At 39.3% G+C, this 27189-nt stretch overlaps 1 protein-coding gene across 4 annotated transcripts in view; it reads right to left on the bottom strand.

Moving 5' to 3' along the window:
• The window catches only part of CDK6 (cyclin dependent kinase 6), a 229061-nt gene that overhangs the window by 18511 nt on the left and 183361 nt on the right, over positions 1–27189 (bottom strand). For all 4 annotated transcript variants that reach the window (XM_019927365.3, XM_033863060.2, XM_019927374.3 and 1 more), the window contains exon 6: positions 1736–1786. In XM_019927365.3, coding sequence (XP_019782924.1) covers positions 1736–1786 — 51 coding nt within the window. The remainder of the gene's footprint in view (positions 1–1735; positions 1787–27189) is intronic.

The raw sequence follows: 27189 nt of genomic DNA, 5'->3' as shown, positions 1-27189 counted from the left end.
CCTTTGCCAAAAGTGGAAATGGCTTTCCCTTGGAAGCAAGTCAAACGTGTTCGTCAAAGGTTCCTTCTGGTCCGTCCCACTGGCTTCACGTACTAAGGGGCACCAGCAGCGTTAACATGATTGAAGACGTCGGTGTTAGAGGTGGACAGAACGCCCAGGTGGAGTCAGTAAGGAAAAGCAGGTGAAGGACGTCAGTGTCTGGCAAGCTGGTTTCAGTCAAGACTGTTCTTACTTTTAACAAGAGAGTCACTGGTATGCCTGACTTTCACAGTTCCCTCTTCACAATCACATGCACACAAAATACATTCAACAGGGATAGGGAAGAACAGATGGGAGTTCATCATTGAATGATCAAAGAACGTGACACCCAGAAGCAGAGAGTAATGTGCAAGTTTGGTCCTGAGTTCATCCATCTTACAGAGCGGACAGTAGCAGTGGCAGGAGCAGCCGTCGTGGCAGCTGCCCTGGACCCAGGAAGCCCCCAGACAATAAAACTAGCGAATGTTTTTCAGGCCTTAAAGCCACTGGGTTCTGACTCAGCAGTGACTCTGGCACTAACAGAAGCCTATTGGAGCTGCTTCCAGTCACTGAAAGAACAAACTCAGGTTCCGGGTTTATTCCGACTGTTTTAAGCAGTTAAACATGAGAAAATAGTGTTAAAATATAATGCTTTTCTTTAGGGGGACTTTTCATCACTTTTACAGGCTGCAAATATCATAAAAATTACTAGATGCCTATAAAATGGTACAGAGCAATGATCAGGGCTATTTTTGGTTCTAGAACTCCCACTTTCTTCCTACTCCACCCGAATCCTGATGGGGCTTGGCAACAACATAGATCCCCAAAGGTTGCTGTACTGCATGCTCTGTGAGAAGAAAAGCCTCTTCTTCCCATTCTAGACACACGAAAGCGTCCATACTCTCACATGCACAAACATGTACGCTAATGGAACTCTGAAAATCATCAAGGAGCTATGTCACAGACAACTGGAACCAAAGAATTCGAGCACAAGAAAGCCTTAAAGTTTCATTTCTCAGGCGAAGAAGTTAAGGAACAAAAAGGTTAAACGATTAATGATGAATTATAATAATAGCTAACATTTTTTTAAAAGCATTTACTATGTACCAGGCACTGTGTAAGTCTTCTACCCGGTGTTTTAAATGACTTTTTCAAGACTGCACAGTTATTTAGCCACAGGCGTAGGATTGAAACCTAGGATCCTTATCTCCTTTTTCAGTGTTCCAAAGAAAAATGGATTTGTAGCATACCATCCTTTGTCCAGGAAGACAAAACAAAACAATGTAAAACCAACCTGGATGACTACAGGATACTCAATGGGGACAGGAAGCCCAGTGGGTAAGGATGGGTTACCTGGTCATTGAGCGCCCCACCTCTGAGTGGAAGCATCTGAAATGACCCCAAGCAGATAACACAGCTGAACTTAAAGAACTGGAGCTCAGCCAAGCAGAGAAAGGGCAGCTGTCAAAAGATCCACACGAGCAACATAAAAGCTTCCAGAGCAGAGCAATCAGGCCACAAGGCATGATGGGCTCTGCACAAAACAGCAGACGTCTACCATGTCCCCACTCACCACACAAACAGTAACATTGTCTGCAGCAGCAGCAGCTTGGGGTAGGAAAGACAAGAGATAAACATATTACATAAACGTCAGAGGAAGGTCACTGTAATGTTTTAATGTTACAGACACAGATGTAAAATTACAGTTAATACTTACTCCAAGATTTTTCCTAGCTGATCGACATCTGAACTTCCACGAAAAAGCGGCCTGAAAGAAACAAGATACATAGTAAACAAGGAGTTTTTCTCTGGTTACATTTCAATCATACTTGTCTTGATCATTATTTAACAGGAATCAAAATATTCTTTGCGTGGGGAAGAAGTAACCTTTGGTAAATGAAGGTTTTTCTTGCATTCCCCTTACAGTAAGATCTCTTATGAATATCTGGCGGTGCCTGACTCCCATACTTGATAATCCTGGGTAACCTATTCTCAGTCATTGTAACAACACTGCCACCATCATATACAGGCCCTGGCTTCAAAGTTCTACTTAACTTTGTGGTAGGCTGGAACACATCGCTATCATAGGCTCAAACCAGAGGTATGTAGAATTCTTTTTTTTTTGCTGTATGCGGGTCTCTCAGTGCTGTGGCCTCTCCCGTTGTGGAGCACAGGCTCCAGACGCACAGGCTCAGCGGCCATAGCTCACGGGACCAGCCGCTCTGCGGCATGTGGGATCTTCCCGGACTGGGGCACGAACCCGTGTCCCCTGCATCAGCAGGCGGACTCTCAACCACTGTGTCACCAGGGAAGCCCTGTAGAATTCTTTGATATTATTCTTGGTCAGATCCTTCTCAGAGCACCCTTCCTTTTTTTAATTGAAATATAGTTGACTTACAATATTGTATTAGTTTCAAGTATACAGCAAAGTGATTCAACTATATATATACAAATATATACACATATATACACATATATTTAGATTCTTTTCCATTATAGGTTATTAGAAGATATTGAATATAGTTCCCTGTGCTACACAGTAGGTCTTGTTGCTTATCTATTTTATGTATTGTAGTTTGTATCTGTTAATCTCATACTCCTCATTTACCCCTCCCCTCTCTTTCCCCTTTGGTAACCATAAGTTTGTTTTCTGACAGAGCACCCTTTCTTAATATCACTCTGCTATCGCAGTACTTCCTCACAGTTCTCTCTCCTTCCACTTGTCCTGAATGCTGCAGTGAGCTACCTATGGGTCTGTTTTTCTGATTATACCACTCCCCTTTCTCCCAATATTATGGTAGCTAAACATCACAAGTTCAAAATCCTAACTCTGGGCTTCAGAGGCAATTGTGAACACACAAGACTCATTATCTATACTGAGCATTTAACTGACAATTAAATGAACTCACTTGGTGACATTTCTGGCATTTTCTTAAGTAGAGAGCAGGGAGTGTTCTAGGTTTGCCCCTAACCTTTGGCTTAGCGCTTTACCTGTGTAATACACATCTTATTTGATTATATATATACCCATGGTACACATGTAAATGTTCCCTAACTCCTTGCTCAACAAATGACATAAAAAAGAATTTTTCGGGCTTCCCTGGTGGTGCAGTGGTTGAGAGTCCGCCTGCCGTTGCAGGGGACACGGGTTCGTGCCCCGGTCCGGGAAGATCCCACATGCCGCGGAGCGGCTAAGCCCGTGAGCCATGGCCGCTGAGCCTGTGCGTCCGGAGCCTGTGCTCCACAACCGGAGAGGCCACAGCAGTTAGAGGCCCACGTACCGCAAAAAAAAAAAAAAAGTATTTTTCAACAATAATGTGTTTTAAAAAATATGTGCAGCCTATTATCAGAGATCATGTTTTAGAAATATTATATATCAATTTATAAAGCCTTAAACCAGACCTCTTAAATATTTTTTACACACAATAAACGAACTTGCTATATACGCTATATATGGAGACTCCTACAAAGTCATGGCATTTCAGTGGCTAGGAGACACTGAACCATACACTTTCTATTCAGGCCATGATTCTTGAAGGTGGTTATTTTCAAATGAAGTGGAAAATAATTTACTTGTGTAAATGTTATGGTTGGATTGTGTCCCCCCACCCCGTGCCCCCAATTCACATTGAAGTCCAACCCCAGTGCCTCAGAATGAGGGCCTTTAAAGTGATGGGTAAGTCCAAATGAGGCCATTAGGGTGGGCCCTAATCCAATCCAAACCAGAGGCATGCGTGCACACAGAGAAATGATCATGTGAGGACACAGCAGGGAGGTGAGCCAAGGAGAGAGAACTCAGAAGAAACCAAACCAGCTGACACCTTGATCTTGGGCTTCCAGCCTCCAGAACTGTGAGAAAACAAATTTCTGTTGTTTAAGCCACTTAGTCTTTGGTATTTTGTTATGGCAAACCCTAGAAAACGGATACAGACATCACTAACACAGCCAAATTAATAAAGAATTATGGATTTGGATTCTAAAAGACATCTAGACAGGTCCTGAAAGATAGCAAGGTGAGAAGTGAAAGTTTTAGAAAAGTTAAACAATGGAATCTTAACAGCTACTATTCATAGGGCACTGGTGTTGTACCCGACATAGTGCCACATGCTCCCCAAACATTGTATCATTTAATTCTCACAAAAACTCCAGGAGCAAGGTAGTATTATTATCATCCCTATTTTCTGATGAGGAAACTGAGGATTGGAGAAGCTTCCTGACTTACCTAAGGACACATAACAAATTGCAGACTTAAAATTCAAGCCAGGTCTGCCTTGCCCCAAAGCCTGTATGCTTCATTATTATGTCGTAATACTTTTATTTTGGTTACTAATGTTCTCTGCAATCACAGACAGTCACTTTAGCTGAGCCTCTGGGGTGAAATAGCACAGGGACCCTGTGAAGAGCGCTGTGTAGAGAACCTGTGTCTCATAAGCGGGTGCCTATGGGATTCTTACTCAGATGGCTTTGCAAGTGTCTAAATGTCTTTAAAGTCTTGCTCTACTTTAACAAGGAACAAAGCAGCTCACCAGATTGAGACTCTCTAGTCTCTCCACAAACTAACTCATGAAGGCCCTTCCAGATCTTTAAATCTTCCTACAGCCCAATCTTTTATAGCTGTTTAGCTCACACATCTTAATTGATGCACCATTTTAAAATTCCTTCCAAAGCATAGAACTCGGGTTGCAAAGAATCAACAGTTCTCTTTCTCTTCACACTCATCTATTTTTCTTAATATTAAAGTATGAAATTATTGGGACTTCCCTGGCGGTGCGGTGGTTAAGAATCCGCCTACCAGTGCAGGGGACGTGGGTTCAATCCCTGGTCTGGGAAGATCCCACATGCCGCAGAGCGACTAAGCCCATGCACCACAACTACTGAGCCTGCGCTCTACAGCCCGCAACTACTGAGCCCACGTGCCACAACTACTGAAGCCCGTGCACCTAGAGCCTGTGCTCCGCAACAAGAGAAGCCACCACGATGAGAAGCCCGCGCACCGCAACGAAGAGTAGCTCCCGCTCGCCACAACTAGAGAAAGCCTGCGCACAGCAATGAAGACCGAACGCAGCCAAAAATAAATTTAAAAAAATTAAAAATAAAATAAAGTATGAAATTATAAAACTAAATATAGCCGGCATTATGAGGTTTGGGAACAAACACAAATGACCCTTTCTTGCTAAGCAAGTATCTCAAATGGCTGGAGTGGTGAGTGTGCCAGGTCAGTAAGCACAGAGGGAACAGAGAGCATCAGTTTAATCTGCTGAGCTGGTTAAGTCGCTATGTAAACATGCCAAGCCCCTCACCCTTCATGAAGAAGACTGGTATCCACAGAAGCATGAGTGAAATTACTTGTGAGGATTATGGAGCAGTTTAAAATAAATATGTTGGCATGGCTATCGGGAAACAAACAAAGCAGACTAACGTGAATGGATGTCTCCAGGCAAAGGCGTAAGAACATCTCTTTCCTGGGGTGGGCACTGAGACCCCAGCCTGAAGCTCAGCTGCAGCAGTGGCTCATGTCCCTACTGTTTTGGTTTTGAGCTCTTTTCTTGTTTTTGTCCCTTGGCAATATTCTAACTTTTTTGCTAGTTCTGCTATGCATTTAAGTGTGCTCTATTTTATCTTACATTTGCTACATGTTTTAGCAGAGGACTTTCAAGTCACGTGGTCTACCATACTGCAAGAGCCTGAAGTCGTATCTCTATTGGTTGGACTTGGCCCACAAAATGAAATGTGCCTGCCATCCCCGAGTTAGGACTGGCCCATCAGTTTGGCTTCCTTTAATGAGGGCAGCAAGCAGAAGGTCTGAATCATAACCACTCTTCTGTGAACACTCAGTAAAACCTGCTAGGGGATACTAGAAACTCAGAGCCTGCAATTCGGTGTAGAGCTCAGATTGCCTTTTGCCACCTTAGGAAGACTTGGTATGTGACTCTGGGGTCTATTAACTTGTCTTTGCAGCAAATGTGGGTTGGCTTGAGTTATAAGAGCTACTGAACCCTGACTGCATGCAATTAGCTCCTATAAAATGGATCTTTGGATGCAAAGACATAGTCACAAGACAAGAGAAATGGGTCACATGAAGGGGACAATAGGCCTAATTGGATCTGGTACTCTCAGCTGACCAAGAGGTTGGTCATGAATCTGATCAAACTCTTAGAACCATCTATTCAGTTTTCAGCTGAAAAGTTGGAATAGTTTGTATGAGCTGGTTTTATGCTAGTGGGTGCTATGAACGTAAGGAGCATGGAGAGGTACAATGGATTTAGAGGAGAGATGAAACCTTTCACCGTGATGAACTCCTGGGTGTACTATGGTGGAGCGTGGAGACGTAAGAATAAGATCACCCTAAGGACCTTACTCTATCTTTAAATAAGGCTCTTTGGTAAGAAGTCTTGGCTGTATCAGGTATGTGTGCACCATGAACTGAAGAAGCACACAGGACCGGGATTTTCATTGAGGTTATTTTGAATATTCTTCCTCCCTCATATTAGCTGAGCCAAAGAGGCTTCAATTCATATAATTTATGGCATATTTTAGGTGGACAAATATGAACATAATCTTTGATTATATTCTTTGGTTTAGTGATGAGGGAGAGTTTAATTCTACTGCCTGGAATAACCGTATAATTGAGGGATGATTTGGCTAAAACACACACGTGTATGAGTCCGACTTGGCTGGTTCTTTATTACCAAGACATAAAGCTGAGCTGGAAGGAAGTAGAGGGTTGAAGGAGCAAAATGGCGGAGAATAAAAGACACAGAAAGACTGAAAGACTGAGATTGAGATAGAGATGGCCAGACAGAGACAACCTGAGGAGGTTCACAATAACTTTAAACTCTGTTTCTTCCCACTGCCTAAGAATCTACCTCTCCTGGTAATCCTAGGATGTTAGGTACAGAGGCCCCGCATGGAGATGGAAGATGGAAGAGGAATGCTCTGGTATATATCATGAGACAGAGCCTCATCAAAGATAAAACGTCATGCATTTTTAGAAAAAGTCACTGCAGGGAGAAGATCCACAAAGCTATCCTATCTTGTCTGTTTTTAGACATAAGCCTCCCAGGTGACATACTCAGGAATTCTTTTAAACTAATTATTTAAAAATACAGTTAACAACAGAGATATTCTATTGAAGACAGTAAATCTGAGGGCTGTTTTTATATTTCTAAAAAAATTCTTATATACACATTTTTGGGTTGGGGGGGTTAAATAATAAAATGGAAAGATCACTCCTACCAAAAACATCCCAAAATGAAGACTGCAATTGCTTTACTGAATTAACACGTTAAAAAATCCTTTTATTATACAGAACATTACTGAAGGTCAGTAACTCTTATGCATTTTACTACATCAAAAACTACAATTAATCACTTCATTTAGATACTTTTCAGTAGTTTAACCAAGTGGCTGGGTAACAGCGCACAAACATTATTGCTAAAGACCTTTGTTGAATCTAAGTATCATGAATCCATTTCCCATTTTATACCTACATTTCTTTTCTCTTCCCCTTGCTTATGATTGTTGTTATTCTTCAGAAGATTTTCTCCACACTCTCTGGGACTTTTACATTCTATTGCAGAAACCCTCCTTCTGCCTCTCATGCCCCTGAGCCTCTTTCTATTATGAATTCCCACATAAACTCCAGAGGAGCCTACTGGAAGGACTTTGCCATGCTCCCCTTAGAAGGCAACTTATTTGACAAGGTAAGCAATATTTGGGGGACAATATCTGAAAGTGAACATTGCTATGTTTTTACGAAAGAGGATTTTAGGTTATTTCCAAGTATTTTCCTCAAATATCTTTCTTCACCATTATACTTGATAATAGTTAATGCTGATAAAATAAACTCTATGAAACACATACATTTTCATTTATACATGTTTTTTTTTCTTTTTTCCTAACCAAAGGGAGATTCCTGCAAAATACAATGGCAAATTGCATTCATTTCAAACCACAGCAGAGTCATTTCTCTTCTCACCTCACCTTAGGCACTGCTGTGCCAAAACAAGTGTAGACCTTGGGGTTTTAACCAAGGATTTCCCCAAGGCTTTATTAAATCTGTGAGAGGTTAAACCTTAACATTCCGCCCCCCCCCCCCCCGGCCCCGTAACATGTTGATTTTTCAGGATACTTGCCGACTGGGGAGAGGGCATAGATTCTGGTGATAGACTGTCCTGGATGTGACCGAACCCCTACTCAGCCACTTCTCCTTGTACGACCTTAGAAAGTCATTTAGCCTCTGTAAAATGTCCAGTTTATAGTAGACCTATAATATGCAGCAGCTAAATATACACACTTTCTCACACGTATACATGGTAGATATTTCTGGTTCCTGGCCGCTATTACACACAGATGATAAGGTAAAATATTTTACATGGTGAACAAGAAAGGAAGAGGACATCTGTCACTGTGTGGTGGGTGCTCGAGTCAAACTTAAACCTAATAGTCCTTCCTCTGGCGTCACTATATATATTCTCTACACCTGTTAGAATCCTTATACCTTTACCATCAAGAAAAGAAAGAATGAATGTCAAAATTTCCAATAAACATTAATTCATTTTCAATTGGCAATTCTAAATGTAGGTTTAGCAAAAAAACTCACTCACCATTGTCTTATCAGTGAAGTGAATTTGCTTGGGTCAAATTACAAAGGGGACCAAGTTTCGGACTCATGCCTTTTAAAGCAAACAACTAAAAGAACATATAAATACTATTCATAATCTCAATGGACAGTGCAAAACAACAATTAAAAGTAGGGTATGTTTTCTAGCAGATGAGACGTGTATGCTGATATACCTGTTATAGAAAGGTAATGATTCATGCATAACGGAAGATGAAAGATTTTGTTTAGTTACAGTACTTTCATTGTACTAAAAAGATGAGGAAGTCATGGATCACCCTATAGAACACCTCTGTAACCTGCATTTGAACTGCAGCTATGCTTTAGCTGCTGTCTTTCTTGATTAGCAGAGGAATTTTCCATGTTCATAAAATGACCTTTCGAAAAATATTACCCAGGGGAATGTTTGCTTTTTAATACTTGTAACCCATGTTCAGTTCCAAAGTTTTTATCTGTTAAGTTAAAAATGTCAATTTATCACCTTACAATTACCACCTATTCAAATAACCAGATTAAGCAGAAAATCAATTAATTGATTTACTTTGTAAACACTAATCGAGTGATCACCTACTAAGCACAAAGGGCTGCATTAGGTGCTAGGAGATTATCCCTCCCCCCCGCCCCCGTCCAAATAAATATTAAATATAAATTAGATTGTATAATGTATGGTCTTAATATATAATAAACAGGGCTTCCCTGGTGGCGCAGCGGTTAAGAATCCACCTGCCAATGCAGGGGACACATGTTCGATCCCTGGTCCGGGAAGATCCCACATGCCGCGGAGCAGCTAAGCCTGTGCACCCCAACTACTGAGCCTGTGCTCTAGAGCCTGCGAGTCACAACTACTGAGCCCACGTGCCACAACTACTGAAGCCTGTGCACCTAGAGCCCACGCTCTGCAACAAGAGAAGCCACCACAATGAGAAGCCTGCGCACTGCAACGAAGAGTAGCCCCCGCTCGCTGCAACGAGAGAAAAGCCTGCGCACAGCAATGAAGACCCAATACAGCCCAAAGTAAATAAATAAAATAACTAAATTTTAAAAATATATAATAAACATACATTTAAATTATAATATATATTTTATAAATTTATATTATAATAAAACAATTATATATTTATATAATAGTATAAGTTCATTATAAATTTATATTAAAATACAAATTTATAACTTTATAAATAAATATACATACCTATACTACATATTACCATAATGATCCTTGCTTCCACAGGAGACAAGATATACAAATGCAGGGTCATGAAGTAGAGAAGTTTCTCTAATTTTACTGGTGGGAGCTGAAAGCCCAGGCCAATCATTTAATCTTTACTAGAATGTTGGGAGGTGGTCTGATTAACCTCCTTTTATCAATGAGAAGTAAAGTAACTGATTCCAGGAAACACAGACCAGTAAGAGGCTAAGCTGGTCTGTGTGACTCCAATGAGCAGCAAATAGAAGCAGTGTTTTAGAAAGATTAATATGACAGAGGTTCACTGGGTCAGTTGGCCGGGATGGAGATGGCGCTGGGGATGCCAATGGGAAGGCCAGGCCATGAATGACATGACAAGGACCTGCACTAGGTGGACAAGGAAATGGGCCGGGATGCAAAGATGTTTAACAGAAGGGGATCAGAACTTGGTGAAAGACTGAACGGGACTTGGAAGGAGAAGCATGATTTGAAGTTTGCATTACTAGTAAAGCCAGGCTGAATGAGAAAGGCGGGGAGACGGTGGTGGGGGACAGGGAGGAGGAAATTGGAAAATAATTAATTTAGTTTTGGATGTGTTCCTTTAAAATAAAAATAACATATAAAATAAAAAAATATGCAAAAAAAGGTAGTTAAGTAAACCTAGACATACACCCAAGAGTATTGAGAGCATATGTCCTTACAAAAACTTGTACATGAATGCACATAGCATATTCATATTCATAATAACCAAAAAGTAGAATGAACCCTAATGTCCATCAGCTGATAAAGGGATAAACAGAACGTGGTATAGCCATACCATGGAGTATCATTCAGTCATAAAAAGGAATGAAGCACTGCTGCAACATGGATGACCCTTGAAAACATTATGCTAAGTAGAAGAAGCCAGTCACAAAAGACCACGTTGTATGATTCCATTTACTGGAATCCATATATTCCAATATACAGAAGAGGCAAATCTATGGAGTCAGAAAGTAGACGAATGGTTGCCTAGGACGGGGGCCTTGTGGGGAAATGAGGAGTGACTGCTAATGGGCATGGGGTTTCTTTTTAGGGTGATGAAAATATTCTAACATTGACTGTGGTGATGGTTGCACAACTCTCTGGATAGACTACTCTAAAAACCACTGAAGTGTGAAATTTATATTGGTGAATTGTATGGTATATGAATTATATGTCAATAAAGCTGTTTTAAAAAAAGTAGTTTAGAAATTATATTTCCAAGCAAACATTACAGATTCAGGACAGTAAAAATCTGCTAAGAAAACTGCTTTATGCCTAAATATATGAAAGGCTTAAGTACATCGTATTGCAGTACAGTGACAAACATTTATTCTACCATATACTCAATCAAGAACCCATTTGGAGAGATGTGCTCTGGAAGTTCTGAATAATCTACTAATATGATCTGAATCTCCCCAAACACCTGATTTATCAGATTAGGATTAAATAATAACCCCCCAAAATGTGTATGGATAAAAAAAGACAGTCTAAAAAACCATCTTATGCTTTCCTCTGATGGTGACATTATGGGTGATTTGGTTTTTTTTTTTTCCTGCATTTTTCTATTATTCTGTACTCACCATTTTATGAGCATCAGTTAGTTTTAAAATCAGAAGGAAAAGGCCCCAACACGGCTACTTGCCATATACTGCATGTACGTGATCTGTTCACCCCACTTCTTCATTCCTCACTCCTGTGCCAACCCACTTCTATTCCTCACTTACTTGCTGGTCTCTACAGCCAAAATTGGAAGCTCCCTGAGGACAGGGTCAACCTTTACTTGCTTCTATATCTAGAGCACATAATTTTCTGTCCATAATTGGCACTCATTAAATACATACTCAATGGTTACTGTTCCTTCTATTGAGAAGGCTTTCCTCTCTCTTGTTCCCACAAGCTTCAGTCTCTCATGTCTCAAAATTTGCTTCTTTGGTTCACCTCTGGGTAATTCAAGTGTGAGCATGTGTGTTTGCACAGATACATATATATGAATAGATGTATACACCGCCAGAGCTGAAACTGGATTTGATTTACATTGTTGTATCCATTTGTGCTTTACCTGCTCTGTGGCACTAGACAATATGTGCAAATAATGGGTATTTAAAAACCAGGTGGTCTGACAATTAGTCCCCTAAATCTAAAGTCTTGTCTAAACCAGCAGAGAAGCAGCAAGAGGCATGCAGGATAGGAACTTTGCCCTCAGGGGCTTACTTTACCCAAGTATGCAGGACAGGGAAGGGCTCCTTGGAAGACAAAGAAAGAAAAGTGTTGAGAGAAAGTGTAGCAAGGCAAAACAGAGTGAGGGATTAAAGAGGGTGTGGAGGGGAAAGAGGAGCTTGAAGGAGAGCAGTCCAGAAAGGAAGAAGGGCTGGTGGGAAAGAGCACAGGAGGGAAAAGATTACAAGTCCAAGTAATAAAAGGGAAGGACTGGGGCAAAAAGAATCTGAGATGAAGTTCTGTCACTGAGACATAGACAGACAGAAAAAAACCTCTACCAGGGAAGGAAGGTGCTACTTACAGCAAAGACCAGATGAACACAAGTTAGAGAGTGCTGCCATATCTGTCCATAGCAGGGGACTCTGAGTCTGGTAATTTCCTTAAAAGTAAATAGCTGAATTAATTTTTACTTGTTACCAACTGTGAATAATTTATTTCTCCACAGAAGACTCATATTTACTGGACTATGAGTAACTTCCTTAAGAGAGAGAAAGAGAAAGAGAGGAAAACCCCAATGGGTTTCAATTCAAAATTGCCAATTAAAATTAAACTAGAGCTCACCAAACCACCTGAGATTTCTGAAACATTACAAAACTTACAAATTAATATATTTACTGATTTAGTCAATTTCATATATGACTCAAGAAGCCTCAGTGGTCATTAAGATTAAAAAAATCATTTCTGATCACTTTAACAAATGTTGAGTATCTACCATTTGCCAGAAATCATTATTTCTTGTATATACTTATTTAATTAAAGAATTGCCTTTCTCTTCTCCCAGTGCTATTTCTTCCTGTCTTAGTTCACTTGGGCTGCTATAACAATACCATAGCCTGGGTGGCTTAAATGACAGAAATTTATTTCACAGCTCTGGAGACTAAGAAGTCCTAAATGAAAGTGCCAACATGACTGATTTCTGACGAGGACTCTTCCTGGCTTGCAGATGGCCACCTTCTTTGTTGTGTACTCACATGGTAGAGAAGGAGCGAGTTCTCTGGTGTCTCTTCTTAGAAGGGCACTAATCTCATCATGGCTTCACACTCATGACCTCATCTAACTCTAATTAAATCCTAAAGGCCCCATCTCCAAACACCATCAAATTGGGGCTTAGGGCTTCAACGTCTGAATTCTGGTGGGGTGGGGGGGGACACACACACAAACATTCAGTCTACAATACTTCCTTCTTCATGTTACTAAATACAATACCTTTCATGCCTTTAAAATTAGAAAGCTGGGCAGGCATGTTCTGATCCAATAGGAGCAACAAGCAGGATGTGTCTCATCCTGTGCCTGGGATTCAGGTATTCATTTAATAAACTTTCTGATAATTTTTCTTGCCAAATTACATGTTTATTACTCTTCCAATGCCTACCTTATCTCTTGCTCTCTAATCACACTGCTCAGGGGAGTTCTTAAGGCAGGAAAGAAACGATCATGTAGTGGGCACTTTCTAAAGCCTGGGTTCCTAACTATAATATTGCATTTTCATTCCCACTCTAACCCTAAAGTCAGACAACTAGCAAGTACTAAATAACTTTGCATTTGAAACAAAGTTTGAGAACCAGAAAAAGAAATCTGAGTCAAACCTAAGAAGTGATATGTTGCAAGGGAAAAGCATTTGGATTAGTATTACTAATTACTAGGAAACTGAGACAAGTCCAGGGTCTAGGGACTTCCATGGAATCACCTCTCTCACTATGGGCAATAAGCTTCTTTAATAGTCAGACATCTCTGGTTCAATGCCCTGGGGAACGGTGTCTTCTGTCTCTTCACATAACCACAGAGCTTGGACGACTCTCCTCCTCCCATATGGAAATTCAAGCTGTAATAATACGCACTATATTTTAAGTTGGGCTTGGTATTGAAAACCTTTAATGACGACATGCTGTAAGATCATTTGGGGCAAGGGTGATGGTGGCGTGTAGAGACACAGAATAGATTATCAGAGATTACCAGGAACACCTAACAAAATCAGTGCCAGAGACTGATTAGTCAGGCTTTAATTACTTACTGGGCCCAGGGCTTATCAAGTACCTTCACTCTGCAGAAATGTGAACTAGAGCCATCACTTAAGCAAACTAGAACCTCACCATATCACATAATAAAACCACCCTGTCCCACAATTCCTAGCCTTTCTTTATACTGTGCCTTCCTGGGAGAGAAAGAAAACCTATATCTGGGCTGCTGGTCTATGAGTGCAAACCTTAGCACCCATGTTCCTCAATACTGGTTATTTGGGTAGGGCACCCATGAAAAGGTTGACCAAATGGCCCAGTATGCCCAGGATGGTCCCAGTTTTAGCACTAAAAATCCTGTATCCAGAAAAACCTCTTTGTCCTAAGCAAACTAGGATGGTTGGTCACCCTACCCAGGAGACCCAGTACAAGAAGTTATAGTAAAGGAAATTGGAAAAAAAAAAAAGAGTAATCTTTAGAAAAGTGTTTTTGTTATTTCAGAGGATGGCTTTAAAATATTAGATGAGCATCTCTCAAAACAATAAGAATGAAGGTGGTCCAGATAGATTTCATTCTTGTCTTTCCTAATAACTCACTGTTTCTATGCAATAAGGGACTAGACCATTTGTAGCTCCCTCCACAAACCATAATTCAACTTGCTATTTCTCTGTGTTAGCAAAAGACCGTGTAAAACCATATACACTTTGCCTAGGCAAAGAGCATTGCCTGTGGCTTAATCCACACGGTTAATGTAACAGTCTGAGGGAAGTACATGGTCTAAAGAGGAGACCACCAATAGAGACTGTGGTGACGCTACTACACATCTAGGATGACAAAGAGAATTCGTCTTGTCCAGTCTGACTGGTAGCAACAGGCTGTGAGCTAGGTTGAGGATGATTCTGAAGTGCTATATAGGTGCAGTAGAAGAGAGTACTGTGATTAATCAGCAACACATACCATGTAAAACAGACTAGCCACGTGAACCAAGGTGACACAGGTGAGCCAAGTTTTCTCTTTCTGATAGGCTGACATCAAAGCAATACACAAGGAGTAAAAGTTAGAAAATGTTAAAGTAAGCTCGTCTAATAGTGACATACTCCAATAACAAATATTACTTAAACTACGGTAACCAATATGTGGCTTTCAAAATCACTCTTACTGGGACTTCCCTGGTGGTTAAGAATCCACCTGTCAATGCAGGGGACACGGGTTCGATCCCTGGTCCGGAAAGATCCCACATGCTGTGGAGCAACTAAGCCTGTGCGCCACAACTACTGAGCCTGCGCTCTAGAGCCTGCAAGCCACAACTACTGAGCCCGCATGCCTAGAGCCATGCTCCGCAACAAAAGAAGCCACCAGAATGAGAAGCCTGCGCACCGCAACTAGAGAAAGCCCGCGCGCAGCAACGAAGACCCAACTCAGCCATAAATAAATAAACAAAACAAACAAACACTCTTACTTTTAATCTTTGAATCCACTGGTCTTGTCTTTGACACAGCAATTTTGCCAAAGAGAGTTTTATGGGTTCTAATGTGGGTGTGTCTCTGAGTATATAATTATGATCACCTCTATGCTCATATGCATATGCTCTCTCTTGCAAACACTCTAATATTGACATCAGTCAGCTGTCAGCAAAATGATGCATAATCCAAGGCTAAAAGTTTTAATGTTGATTTTGGGGGAACATAATCACTAGGAATTTTCTGCAACAGACATGTCTGTTGGTTGAAGTGGCTTATTTAAAACAAAAAAGCAGCTTTGCTCAAGAGGGAACCAAAAGTATCACTCATACAGTATTACAAATGACCCAAAAATATCCTCAAATTGGATTCAATCATCGGTTAAAAATACTCCAAACAGTGGAAAACTGATTTTCTCATTTTTTCCTTAAAAAAAAAAAAAAAAATCTGGTTAGCGTACAAACATGGGCACTGGTCACTGAATGTCAGTGAGGTTGTCTACATGTCTCTAGTACTGAGAGATTAATGGGATCAGTCAACAAAAGTTAGCGTTTCTTTTCTCAGGATAAATTTTTACTGACCTAAGAGCCAGCTTAATTTTTTAAAAGGCTTACTTATTGCATTTATATTTTTAATGATGGGTGGCTACTTTTAAAAAAATGATTTTTCTGATTATGAAATATATATGCATTGTAGAAAGTCTGGAAAATAGAGAAAAGTAAAAAGAAGAAATAACAGCATCATTTCTTTTCTCTTTTTAGATGCAAATGGATTAGATGGGATCTCTAAAGGTCTCTTCTCTTTCAAACAAAGATGGCACCATACTCCAGACCAGGATCGGAATCCTGGCTGTATAGTCCTTGGTTTGAATAAGAACAAAAAGACAAGACAGTGGTTAGCAGTCATAACAAAGCTGGGACTGAATATGACTCAAGCCTCTATGAAGAAAAAAATCAAGGACATATTAATAAAATGTTATTTGTACACACATTTCTACCTACCCTTTTAGAGTTTATATCTTACAACAAGGAGCAGGAAAACCTTTCCCTTTATTCCTTTCTAAATGGGAAAGACAACTGGTATCCTGTATGAATATAATATTCCTATCCAGAACATTTTGGGTAGAATCCAGTAATGTGTGATAACTCAACAATTCAGCACAGGAAGCAAAGCCCACAACATTCCTTAGAAATTTCACAGACTATCTAGACAGAACAGACCCATTTGAATAGGATTTTTTTTCAGTGATATTTGAAGAATGCAATTTTTCATGGTGGACATAGCGGGTTTGTGACAGTTGCAAATTCAGATAGGAATAAAACACAATTAAATGATTCATGCTCTTGCGTTATGCTTCCACAGATCTTATTTCTACATGGGTCAAACAAAGGAAAGTTGGTGTTTGACAACTGTGGATGACTCATCAGAGGAAGTTCTTACCATATGGATGTGCTTGTTGAAATAAAGCTGGTTAACAAAGCCAGCCTTTTTTTTCTCCCTGTGGGCCAGTGAGGGTTTCATTTTAGGAAATGGAAGTGTCAATGTGGACAAACTGTCCTGAAGTATTTATAGCATAATGTGTAGTTTCTTTAAACTGCCTTTGAACAAAGAGTATGTGAAAGGAAAATAAGATCTTTATTTCTTTCACTTGTGTCATCTGAACTGTATTCTGTTTATAAAACCCATGTAGTGGGCTTCCCTGGTGGCGCAGCGTATAAGAATCCGCCTGCCAATGCAGGGGACAGGGGTTTGATCCCTGGTCCGGGAAGATCCCACATGCTGCAGAGCAACTAAGCCCGCGAGCCACAACTACTGAAGCCTGCCTGCCTAGAGCCCGCGAGCCATAACTAGAGAAAGCCCGCATGCAGCAATGAAGACCCAACACAGCCAAAAAAATAAAATAAAATAAAAATTAACAACAACAGCAACAACAAAAAACCATGTAGCTCTGTCATGTACATAATGTGATAGGAAAGTGGTACAGCTACACTGGGATGTGCTAGTGGTTTCCCAATTAATTTTAAGAGCTCTTTATTCATTAAGGATGTTATGCCTTTGTCATATTCATTGCAAACAATTTCTCCAAGATTACCATATGCTTTTTAACTTTGTCTGCAGTATTTTTATTTTTTGATGAACAGAAGTTTTCAATTTTTATATAGTCAATATAATATTTTTATATTACAAAAATATAATAATATTTTTCTTTGTGACTTTTTTTTTTTTTTTTTTTTTTGCGGTACACGGGCCTCTCAACTGTTGTGGCCTCTCCCACTGCAGAGCACAGGCTCCAGACGCGCAGGCTCGGTGGCCATGGCTCACGGGCCCAGCCGCTCTGCGGCACGTGGGATCTTCCCGGACCGGGGCACGAACCTGTGTCCCCTGCATCGACAGGCGGACTGTCAACCACTGCGCCACCAGGGAAGCCCCTTTGTGACTTTTTAATGCCTTGAAAGTTTATCTCCATTTTAGGGTCATCAATATTTTCTATAGTATCTTTATCCTTTTTTTGTTTCATTACTAATATTTAAGTCTTTAAGCCATCTGTTACTTGCTCTGTGGTAAAGAATAGAGAGAATCTAATCAGATTACCATTTTTTTCCCCCAATGAGTCAACCAAGTCACCTTATCTTATTTGTTGAACAAGCTATTCTGTCCTCCAGGATTTGTGATTTATGATAAATTATATCACTTCCTAAATTAGAGTTTTTTCTTGGGTTCTCTATTCTGTTCCATTAATGTCTGTCATTTCTTCTGTTGGAACCAAATTTTTTTATTATTGTAGCTGCATAATGCATTTTAGTGTTTGGAGGTAGGAGGTTCCCTTTATAACTTTTTTCAAACAATTCTTGGCTATTTTCACCAATTTAGCTCTTCCAAATGCATTTTAGAAAATCCTACTGGGATTCTGATTGAAGTTGCATAAACCTATAAATTAGTTTGGAAAGATCTTGTATCCTCTGAATATTCAATCTTTTCAGGAAAATGTAGTATCTTTCCAATATTCAAATATTCTCTACATCTACGTAGGTCTTTTATATCTCTCAATCAAGTTTTATAGTTTTCTTGATATGGGTCCCTCACATTTGCTTACATTAATTTACATTTTTTATTATTACTGGGAGTGAGATGGAGCTGCTTCCAACTGGAGAAACTGTTGCTCTTTTGTCTGAGGTCATGATCCTGACTGTTCTCTTGAATCAGGGGTTACCTTAGATTTGAAAAGTGGAAGCAGAAGGAAAAGAGGGACATGTGGGGGATGGTTTATATGCATAGCATGAAGACTGTGAGCCTCTCAGAAAGGCTCTAAAGGTTAAAAAACACGTAACCAAAAGCACCAGAGGTTAGTGAAAAAGAGAAATAGTGTGTTAATAAGAGCTCAGAGTGATGACTCACTGCATTGGATCATCTCTGGGAAACCACCTACTAAGCAGAATTTAGCAGTTAAGGCGTTATTTTTGGTGCATGGTTATGGCTACTTCCTCTTGGGAAAAAAATGGTTAAACCCTAGCCTCCTAAATACATGAAAATGGTCATCCTGGCAGACCAACCTGTCAGGTAATGATGCTATTTCTAGAACCGGGCAAGGCTGTGTCCCCTGTAGAGCCTTCTTCAGAACAAGACAGAAGCACTGAGCCATGTGCAATGGAAAGGAGTATATAACCCAGGAGACAGAAGACCCAGCTCTTAATGCTGGCTCTGTAACTGATTAACAAATCACTGAGTGCAGGCAGGCCAGCCACTTAACCTCTGCTCATCTGCTAAAGAACCGATATCACAGCTTCTGTCCCACTGTATACCACAGATGTGCTGCAAAAATAATAAACTAGGTGGACAAATCAGAACTGCTGGGAAGTAAAATTAGCTCTTCGGTAAAAGTAATGCCAATCGAGTAGCAAATATATTGGGAGTTTGGGACTAGCAGATGCAAACTATTATATATAGAATGGATAAACAACAAGGTCCTACTGTATAGCACAGGGAACTATATTCAGTATCTTGTAATAAACCATAATGGAAAAGAATATGAGAAAGAACATATATGTATAACAGAATTACTTTGCTGTACACCAGAAACTAACACAACATTGTAAATCAACTATACTCCAAAAAGAAGAAGTAGCAAATATGATGAACTCTAACTCATTCCAAGTTATTCCTTTTTGCTTCATACTGTATTATCTTCCATTCCACCCTCTCCCCCCCCCACCCCTTTCCCTACTGGCAGTTTCTTTTCCTTGTTTCATTATGGCTAAATATGCAAAGAAAAATTCAGTGCTATTATTTTGGCCCTACCTCTGGACCAAATCTCTGAATTTAATTTACCCATGATATTCTGCTGTGCTACTTACCAAAATCACTGGCTCAGAAAACTTTAAAGATGCTGTAGTCAGGACAATGACAAATATGAGGGAAAATGTGTTTCCTTATTCAGTACCCATGGCAGTAAGGCTAGTTAGTTAGAGCATTCCTCTCTACCCCCACCAGTTGAGCTTGAATATGGTCTTTTCCTTATATTAATGAAGAAACTGAGGTCCTGCAAGATTAAATGACTTGCTCAAGGTTTGATATTTTGTTCATTCATCTGTTCATTTATTCATTCCTTCAGAGAATATTTACTGAGTGTCAGATGCTGTTCTGGATGCTAGGAATACCGTAGTAAATGAAATACCCTCTTTCTCTGAATGTATTAATAAACTCTTGTTAGAATGTTTATTTCCCTGATTAGTGGTAAGTTTGAACACTTTTTATGCTTATTCACCATTGGTAATACTTCTGTGAATTTCTACTTCTCAATTGCCAAACAAAGCCAGATAATTTTGCCTAATGAAATGGGATAGGAGCGATAGGTAAGACATATTTTTCTAATCCTTACAAACAATCCTGAAGCACAGGCAATACTCTTCTCAATTTACAGATGAGGAAGCTGGGGCTCAGGAAGATTTTGTAACTTTAACAGACACAGTCATATATGTGGTAAGTACAAAAGCTGGAATCAATATTCTTAATGATTTCTTATTGATATTATTATATCATATATTTAAATGCAATCTACCATAGCACATTTAAAAATATGTTACAAAAGAGATATTAAGGTCAATCTTTGGCCTTACTTAATTTATTTATGAAACAAATGAACTTATAAGAATGAGGAGGTTAAAGGCATATTCTAGTTATGATCTGTTTGCAGTACACATTCTCTAGAGAGGTACAACTCTATCCACCATGCATTTGACTTTACAACTACAAGAGGAGGACATCATGGGCATAAAGTTTTGTCAGTCATACAAAGGAAATAACTAGCAAAAAATATGTACAGTAATAATTACTATAAATTTATATATTTAAAAACTGGAAATATATATTAAATGTTTATGTAATATAAAACATATTGATATTGTATAAAAATATATATCAAAAAGACTAGAAAGAAGGATATAATGAAAATGTTATGATATATGCTACCTATTTATGGGTTACAGGTAATTTTCACCCTGTCTTTTTTGCTTCTCTGCATTTTCCTAAATCTAACTTTCTAAAATTTTGCTAACATATTACTTTTTAAGAGGAACAATGCAATAAAGGTTGTTAAAAATGAGAAGTAAAAATCCAGTCATGTTCTGCCATCTCTAAATTTATGGTCTTAGAAAAAGATGAATATATAGACATTAAAAAAAAAAAGCTTTGGGAGGTATTTTTTTATATATTTAAGACTATGTGGCCACAAGGGGCTGTCAGGTTACATCAGGTTTCACACACTTCTTAACTAAATGGAAGATTTAAATTGCATATGAACATTTACTCAAAAACGGGTTCTGAGTTCAGAAAATACTCTGGTCAGTTTTAGATATTAAGCATATAAATGTCTACTTTCTGATTATAAAGTATAATTACTTATTGATCATCTGGACTTCTTGATCATCACTGGTAGGCCTAGCACTGTAACTGAGGGACACATTTTCCTTGAAAGTGGAATTTAGATTCTTTCAACCTATAAACAAACTTCTGACCACATTTGGCTAGATTAAAACTGAAAGGAACTTTAAGGAAGTATATAAGAAACCTTAGCCTTTAAGACCATTATCTTAAAGAAATTATGTAGATAAAAACCAGTGCAACCTAAAAAATGTTAAGTAGGTAACTTTTCTTCAACACTGATGGCTATTAATAACAGAGGCAACTTACCTATTACCTAGCACATCTAATAGAACAGGAGCTGCTTTATTCTACATGTATTATCTCATTTAATTGTAAAAACACTCTGCTAAGTACATAGCATTATCCTCACTTTAAAAGGAGGAACTGAGGCTTAGAGAGGTTAAGATCAAATATCAAATTGTAAAACTCTAACATCTACTAGGTAATAAACAGCAGACAGCAAACCCAATGGTACACATACAAGGTGATTACCGTATTTTGGGAAAGTACACAAAAAAGTGAGGCCCAAAATAAATTTACAAACTTGTAAGTTTGTACTGCGTTCATCTCAGCTAATTAAGTACAGCCCTTTAAAGCTTACAAAGCATTATAGGTGAGAGTATCTAATATATTTAAAATAAAATATTGGTATAGTTTGATAATGCACATTGTATGCCTTGCTCATAAAACGCACTTTCAAGTTGTACAGCTTTAGCACAAAACTAATACACACTTTAGATTACTCTGGTTTTGCATGTTAAGAAGTCTAAAGACATTTAAATTTAAATTTTATATGGTAACTGAACTGCTCCTCTTTATTAATTTACCAAAATATACTATATATTTAGCATATCTTTGGCATTTTTATTTTATTATTTTATTAGCATCAGTACTATTTTAAAAATAAATGGTTTATTTTAAAAGATAAACCTGGCACCTGAAAGCAGGAAGACCTCGATACCAGGGAAGAGTCTGCAGGCTGAGCATGGAGCAGCTGGGGAACGCAGCCATACCAATCCCACGGCCCCTCATGGAACAATGTTCTACTGTCTCATGTTTAACTGATCCACTCATCTGAGGATGAACTTGGTACCTTTCCCCACTTGTTTGGGAGTTCTGCCAGCGCCCAGATAGAAGGACACTTCAGAGCAAATGTGGGGTTTGCCTCAGAGTCCTGCTTTGTAAGGCGTGGACTCTGACAGGCGGCAGGACAACACACCCTGTGTGGACCATCCAGGCTGGGCAGACCCCTGTCCCGCTCTGCCATCGCCATTGGCGGGCAGTGACCAACGAGGGCAACACTAACTCTCAGCCTTAGGTTCTTTAGGTTATTCCTTGAATGCCCCAAGGACCATCACTTACATACTAAATTATAATTTAAAAAGTCCATATCACCCAGCAATCCCACTCCTCGGTATTCATCTGAAGAAAATGAAAACGCTAATTCAAAAAAATATATGTACCCCTATGTTCACTGTAGTATTATTTATAATAGTCAAGATATGGAAGCAGTGTAAGTAACCACTGATAGAAAAATCAGTGAAGTTGTCCACACACACACAGTATACACACACACACACACACACACACACACACACAGTGGAATATTACTCAGCCATAAAAAAGAATGAAATCTTGCCATTTGTGACAACGTAGATGGACCTAGAGGGTATTATGCCAAGTGAAATAGGTCAGACAGAGAAAGACAAATGCTGCATGATTTTACTTGTATGTGGAATCTAAAAAACAGAACAAATGTAACAGAGTCACAGATACAGAGAATAAACAGGTGGTTGCCAGAGGAGAGGAGGTTGGGGGGAGCAGAAAAATAGGTGAAGGAAATTAAAAGGTACAAACTTTCGGTTACAAAATCAATGAGTCATGGGTATGAAATGTACAGTGTGGGGAATATAGTCAATAATTACATAATATCTTTGTATGGTGACTAACGGTAACTCGACTTATCATGGTGATCATTTTGAAATGCAGAGAAATACAAATCACTATGTTGTGTACCAGGAACTAACATAGTATTGTAGGTCAATTTTATTCAAAAACAAACAAACAAACTCATAGAAAAAGAGATCAGATTTGTGGTTACCAGAGGCAGGAGTGGGGATAGGGTGGCGGGGGAGGGGGAACTGGAGGAAAGTGGTCAAAAGGTGCAAACTTCCAATTATAAGACATATAAGTACCAGGGGTGTAATGTACAACATGATGAATATAACTGATGAATATAATTATTGAATTGAATAATAATTCAATTATTATGAATATAATTATTCATCAACATAATGAATATAATTAGCACATAACTAATATAATTAGTTATGTATGAAAGCTGTTAAGAGAGTAAATGCTAAGAGTTTTCATCACAAGGAAAAAATATATTTTTTTTCTACTTTTTAATGTTGTATCTATATGAGATGATGGATGTTCACTAAACCGACTGTGCTCATCATTTCACAATGCATGTAAGTCAAATCATTATGCCGTACACCTTAAACTTACACAGTGCTGTATGTCAATTATATCTCAATAAAACCGGAAGAAAAAAAGTCCATAAATTAAATGCGTTTTCCCTACCAGTGCTTAAAATTGTCTTTTGACTCCCAGAGTTAACCAGCCATTGGACACCAATGATATGCAGAAAATTACTAACTTTTGCTTTTTAAGCAGAACCACCATCTTTCATTGAACCTAAGATGCTACCAACTGATTCCAATTTACATCCTGATTCTAGAAATAATCAAAAATGGAAAAAATGGGTGGGGCCGCTGGCTCCACGGAGTTAGCTGCTGAGGGGCTTTCGGATCCCGGTGCAACTTAGCCACTTTGGACCAGACCTCTGCAGAAGAGTATCTGATTTAGGAAAGTCCTATCGAATGCTGAGGTCATTCAGACCACTGCTCTTCCAGACAAGTGAACACGTGGCCAGCAGCCCTGCACTGGGGGACATTATTCCATTCAGCATCATTATTCAGTTTTTGTTCACAAGAGCACGCCTTGAGCTGAGATCCCCCTTCCAGAGGGCCAAGTGGTCCCACGCACGCTTCTCCCAGTGGCTTCTCCTCATCAGGGGCATCCTGGAAGCTTATGTTCAATCAGTAAAAAGCAGAGAAGGCAAAGAGTTTGCACTAGTTTATCCCATGATGGTTCAACTGCTTCAAAAGCTATGTCTGCTCTTCAGTAATAATGTGAAGTATTTCTTAATCTCCATTTTGTGCTAACCCATCCAAGGCTGGCAATTAAACTAACACATACTCTAAAAGACAGCTACCATCTACTATTTTAAGAATGTAATTGACTTTTCTGTATTTCCTGTTGATCTTTCCTGTTTACCTCTTAAGCCCTTCTACCTTAAGTAGCACAAAATGTCAAAATTGATTCATCATCACCACCTTTCAACTCTGTGGATCTGATTTTTTCCAGAAAGATACCGAACTCTTGTCTCTCCTCTCAGGCTTTTCTGGGAGGCTATCTAAAGCTTCTTTCCCATCACAGAGTCCCTGCTGCTTCTTAAGGGATTCGACCAAGTTATAGTAAGTACTCTGCTTCTCCCCAACTGGCATCCTTCCTCACTGGATAAGTAGGTGGCCCAGTGGTTTCCATATTTGGCTGCATATTAGACTCACTGGTAGAAGCTTTAAAAAACCCTGATGCCCAATTTGTACCCCTTATTAACACGTATGGGGGTAGGAGCCAGGCATTAGTATTTAAAAAAAATATATCCCGAAGTGTTTCCAACGTGCAACAAAGTTTGGGAACCACTGGCATATCCCAAAGCTAAGATGTAGGGCTATATGTTGTTCAACTGTGTCTTACTGTATCTTTAATAAAGACAGAGCAAGGCTGTCTTTAAAAAAAAAAAAAGTGCAATATGTGAAACATGGTAGCAATGAAAATTGCTATTTTCTTGTTGGGAGACAGTGAAATGCTTCAGGTGTACTATGTTCAGATGCTCTTTGATGTTACTCTGGAACTTATACCTGCTGTTCCTTTATAGAACCATTTAACTTTTCAGTTCACTGAATACATATTTACTGACAGTTCTTTCTTTTTTAAAGTATATAAAGGGCTGCTAACCAGCCAGCAACATGATGGCACCTGTACTGGAGACCTCTCACGTGTTTTGCTGCCCGAACCGGGTGCGGGGAGCCTTGAGCTGGAGCTCTGGGCCCGGAGGACTTCTGGCCTTCGGCATGTCCTGTTCTGTGGTGCTCTACGACCCTCAGAAAAGTGTTGTTATTACCAACCTGAATGGTCACACTGCTCGACTCAACTGTATACAGTGGATTTGTAAACAGGATGGTTGTGACTTTGCCGTTTTACTAAAGGTTGGCATGACTGTTAAGCAGGCTGTTCTTTATAATGCTCTGTCAGCCATGCTGGCGTATCTTGGAATGGCAACAGGAATTTGCATTGGTCATTATGCTGAAACTGTTTCTATGTGGATATCTGCAGTTACTGCGGGCTTATTCACATATGTGGCTCTGGTTGACATGGTACCTGAGACGCTGCACAATGATGCTAGTGACCATGGATGTAGCCGCTGGGGATATTTCTTTTTACAGAATGCTGGGATACTTTTGGGTTTTGGAATTATGTTGCTATTTCCATAATTGAACATAAAATTGTTTCGTATAAATTTCTAGTTAGGGTGTAAATGCTAGAGTAGCTTAAAGCTATAGTTTGCTGTCTGTAGTCTGAACAGGTCATAGGGAGATGAGTGTGTATGCTGTGATACGTAGCATTTAAGGTTAGTGGATTTTGTGATTTTTATATTGATATTGACATTTGTTATGCTTATAAGGTCAGTTATGGTGGTAACATAAAGGTACATTTTAGTATTTAAGTTATTTTATTTTGGGAATATAAGCTGTATATGCAATTTACCAATATTACTGGTTTATTGTATAAACGAGATTTGGCATGACATGTTCTGTATATTTCAGAAAAAAATGTCTTTAATGTTTTTCCTAGAACTAATTTTTTTGTTTGTTTGTTTTGTGGTACGCGGGCCTCTCACTGTGTGGCCTCTCCCGTTGCGGAGCACAGGCTCCGGACGTGCAGGCTCAGTGGCCATGGCTCACGGTCCTAGCCGCTCCGCGGCATGCGGGATCTTCCCGGACCAGGCCACGAACCCGTGTCCCCTGCATCGACAGGCGGACTTTCAACCACTGCGCCACCAGGGAAGCCCTCCTAGAACTAATTTAATATAATAATTCCCATGCCGGATTTTAGGCCTCTGAAGAACTGCTGGTGCTTAGGAGTAACAATACACATGAAGCCTAAGATACCAATAAAGCTTAAACTGGATTTAAGCTAAGAAATAAGGGGAAAAAAGAGAAAAAACTGTATAAAAAAATCACAAAACTTGTTTAAAAATAGAAGGGAAAAATTTAGATTTAAATGAAAAAAGGCAATATCGAGTATAGAGTACATTGATAAACATTTTTGTCAGAGTATTAATGCTGCCATAAAATCTCAGCACTTTTTACTAAGTTAGTTGTACATTTAACTTTGTATAATCGAGACGTCTAAATGTATTTAACCAACTCAAGCAAAATATATCACTTGACCAAGAAATTGGAATTTTAAAATATTTGTGTGGAGATCTACCAGATGAGTAAGAGCAAGTTTATGTATTGTCAAAAGACTTGGATGTCTCCAGGTTAACTTACGTGTCACCCAAGTCACATTACTGGATGCTCTGGTTATCTGGTTTACCACATGTCAGCGTATTAGAATTTTGATATATATTAGGACATTAAAACCATACTGGTTATAATT

Source organism: Tursiops truncatus, chromosome 9 (assembly GCF_011762595.2).
Source record: "Tursiops truncatus isolate mTurTru1 chromosome 9, mTurTru1.mat.Y, whole genome shotgun sequence".
Taxonomy (NCBI): domain Eukaryota; kingdom Metazoa; phylum Chordata; class Mammalia; order Artiodactyla; family Delphinidae; genus Tursiops; species Tursiops truncatus.
Note: the sequence above shows the minus strand (reverse complement) of the source record. Positions and strands in the feature narration are given on the sequence as shown.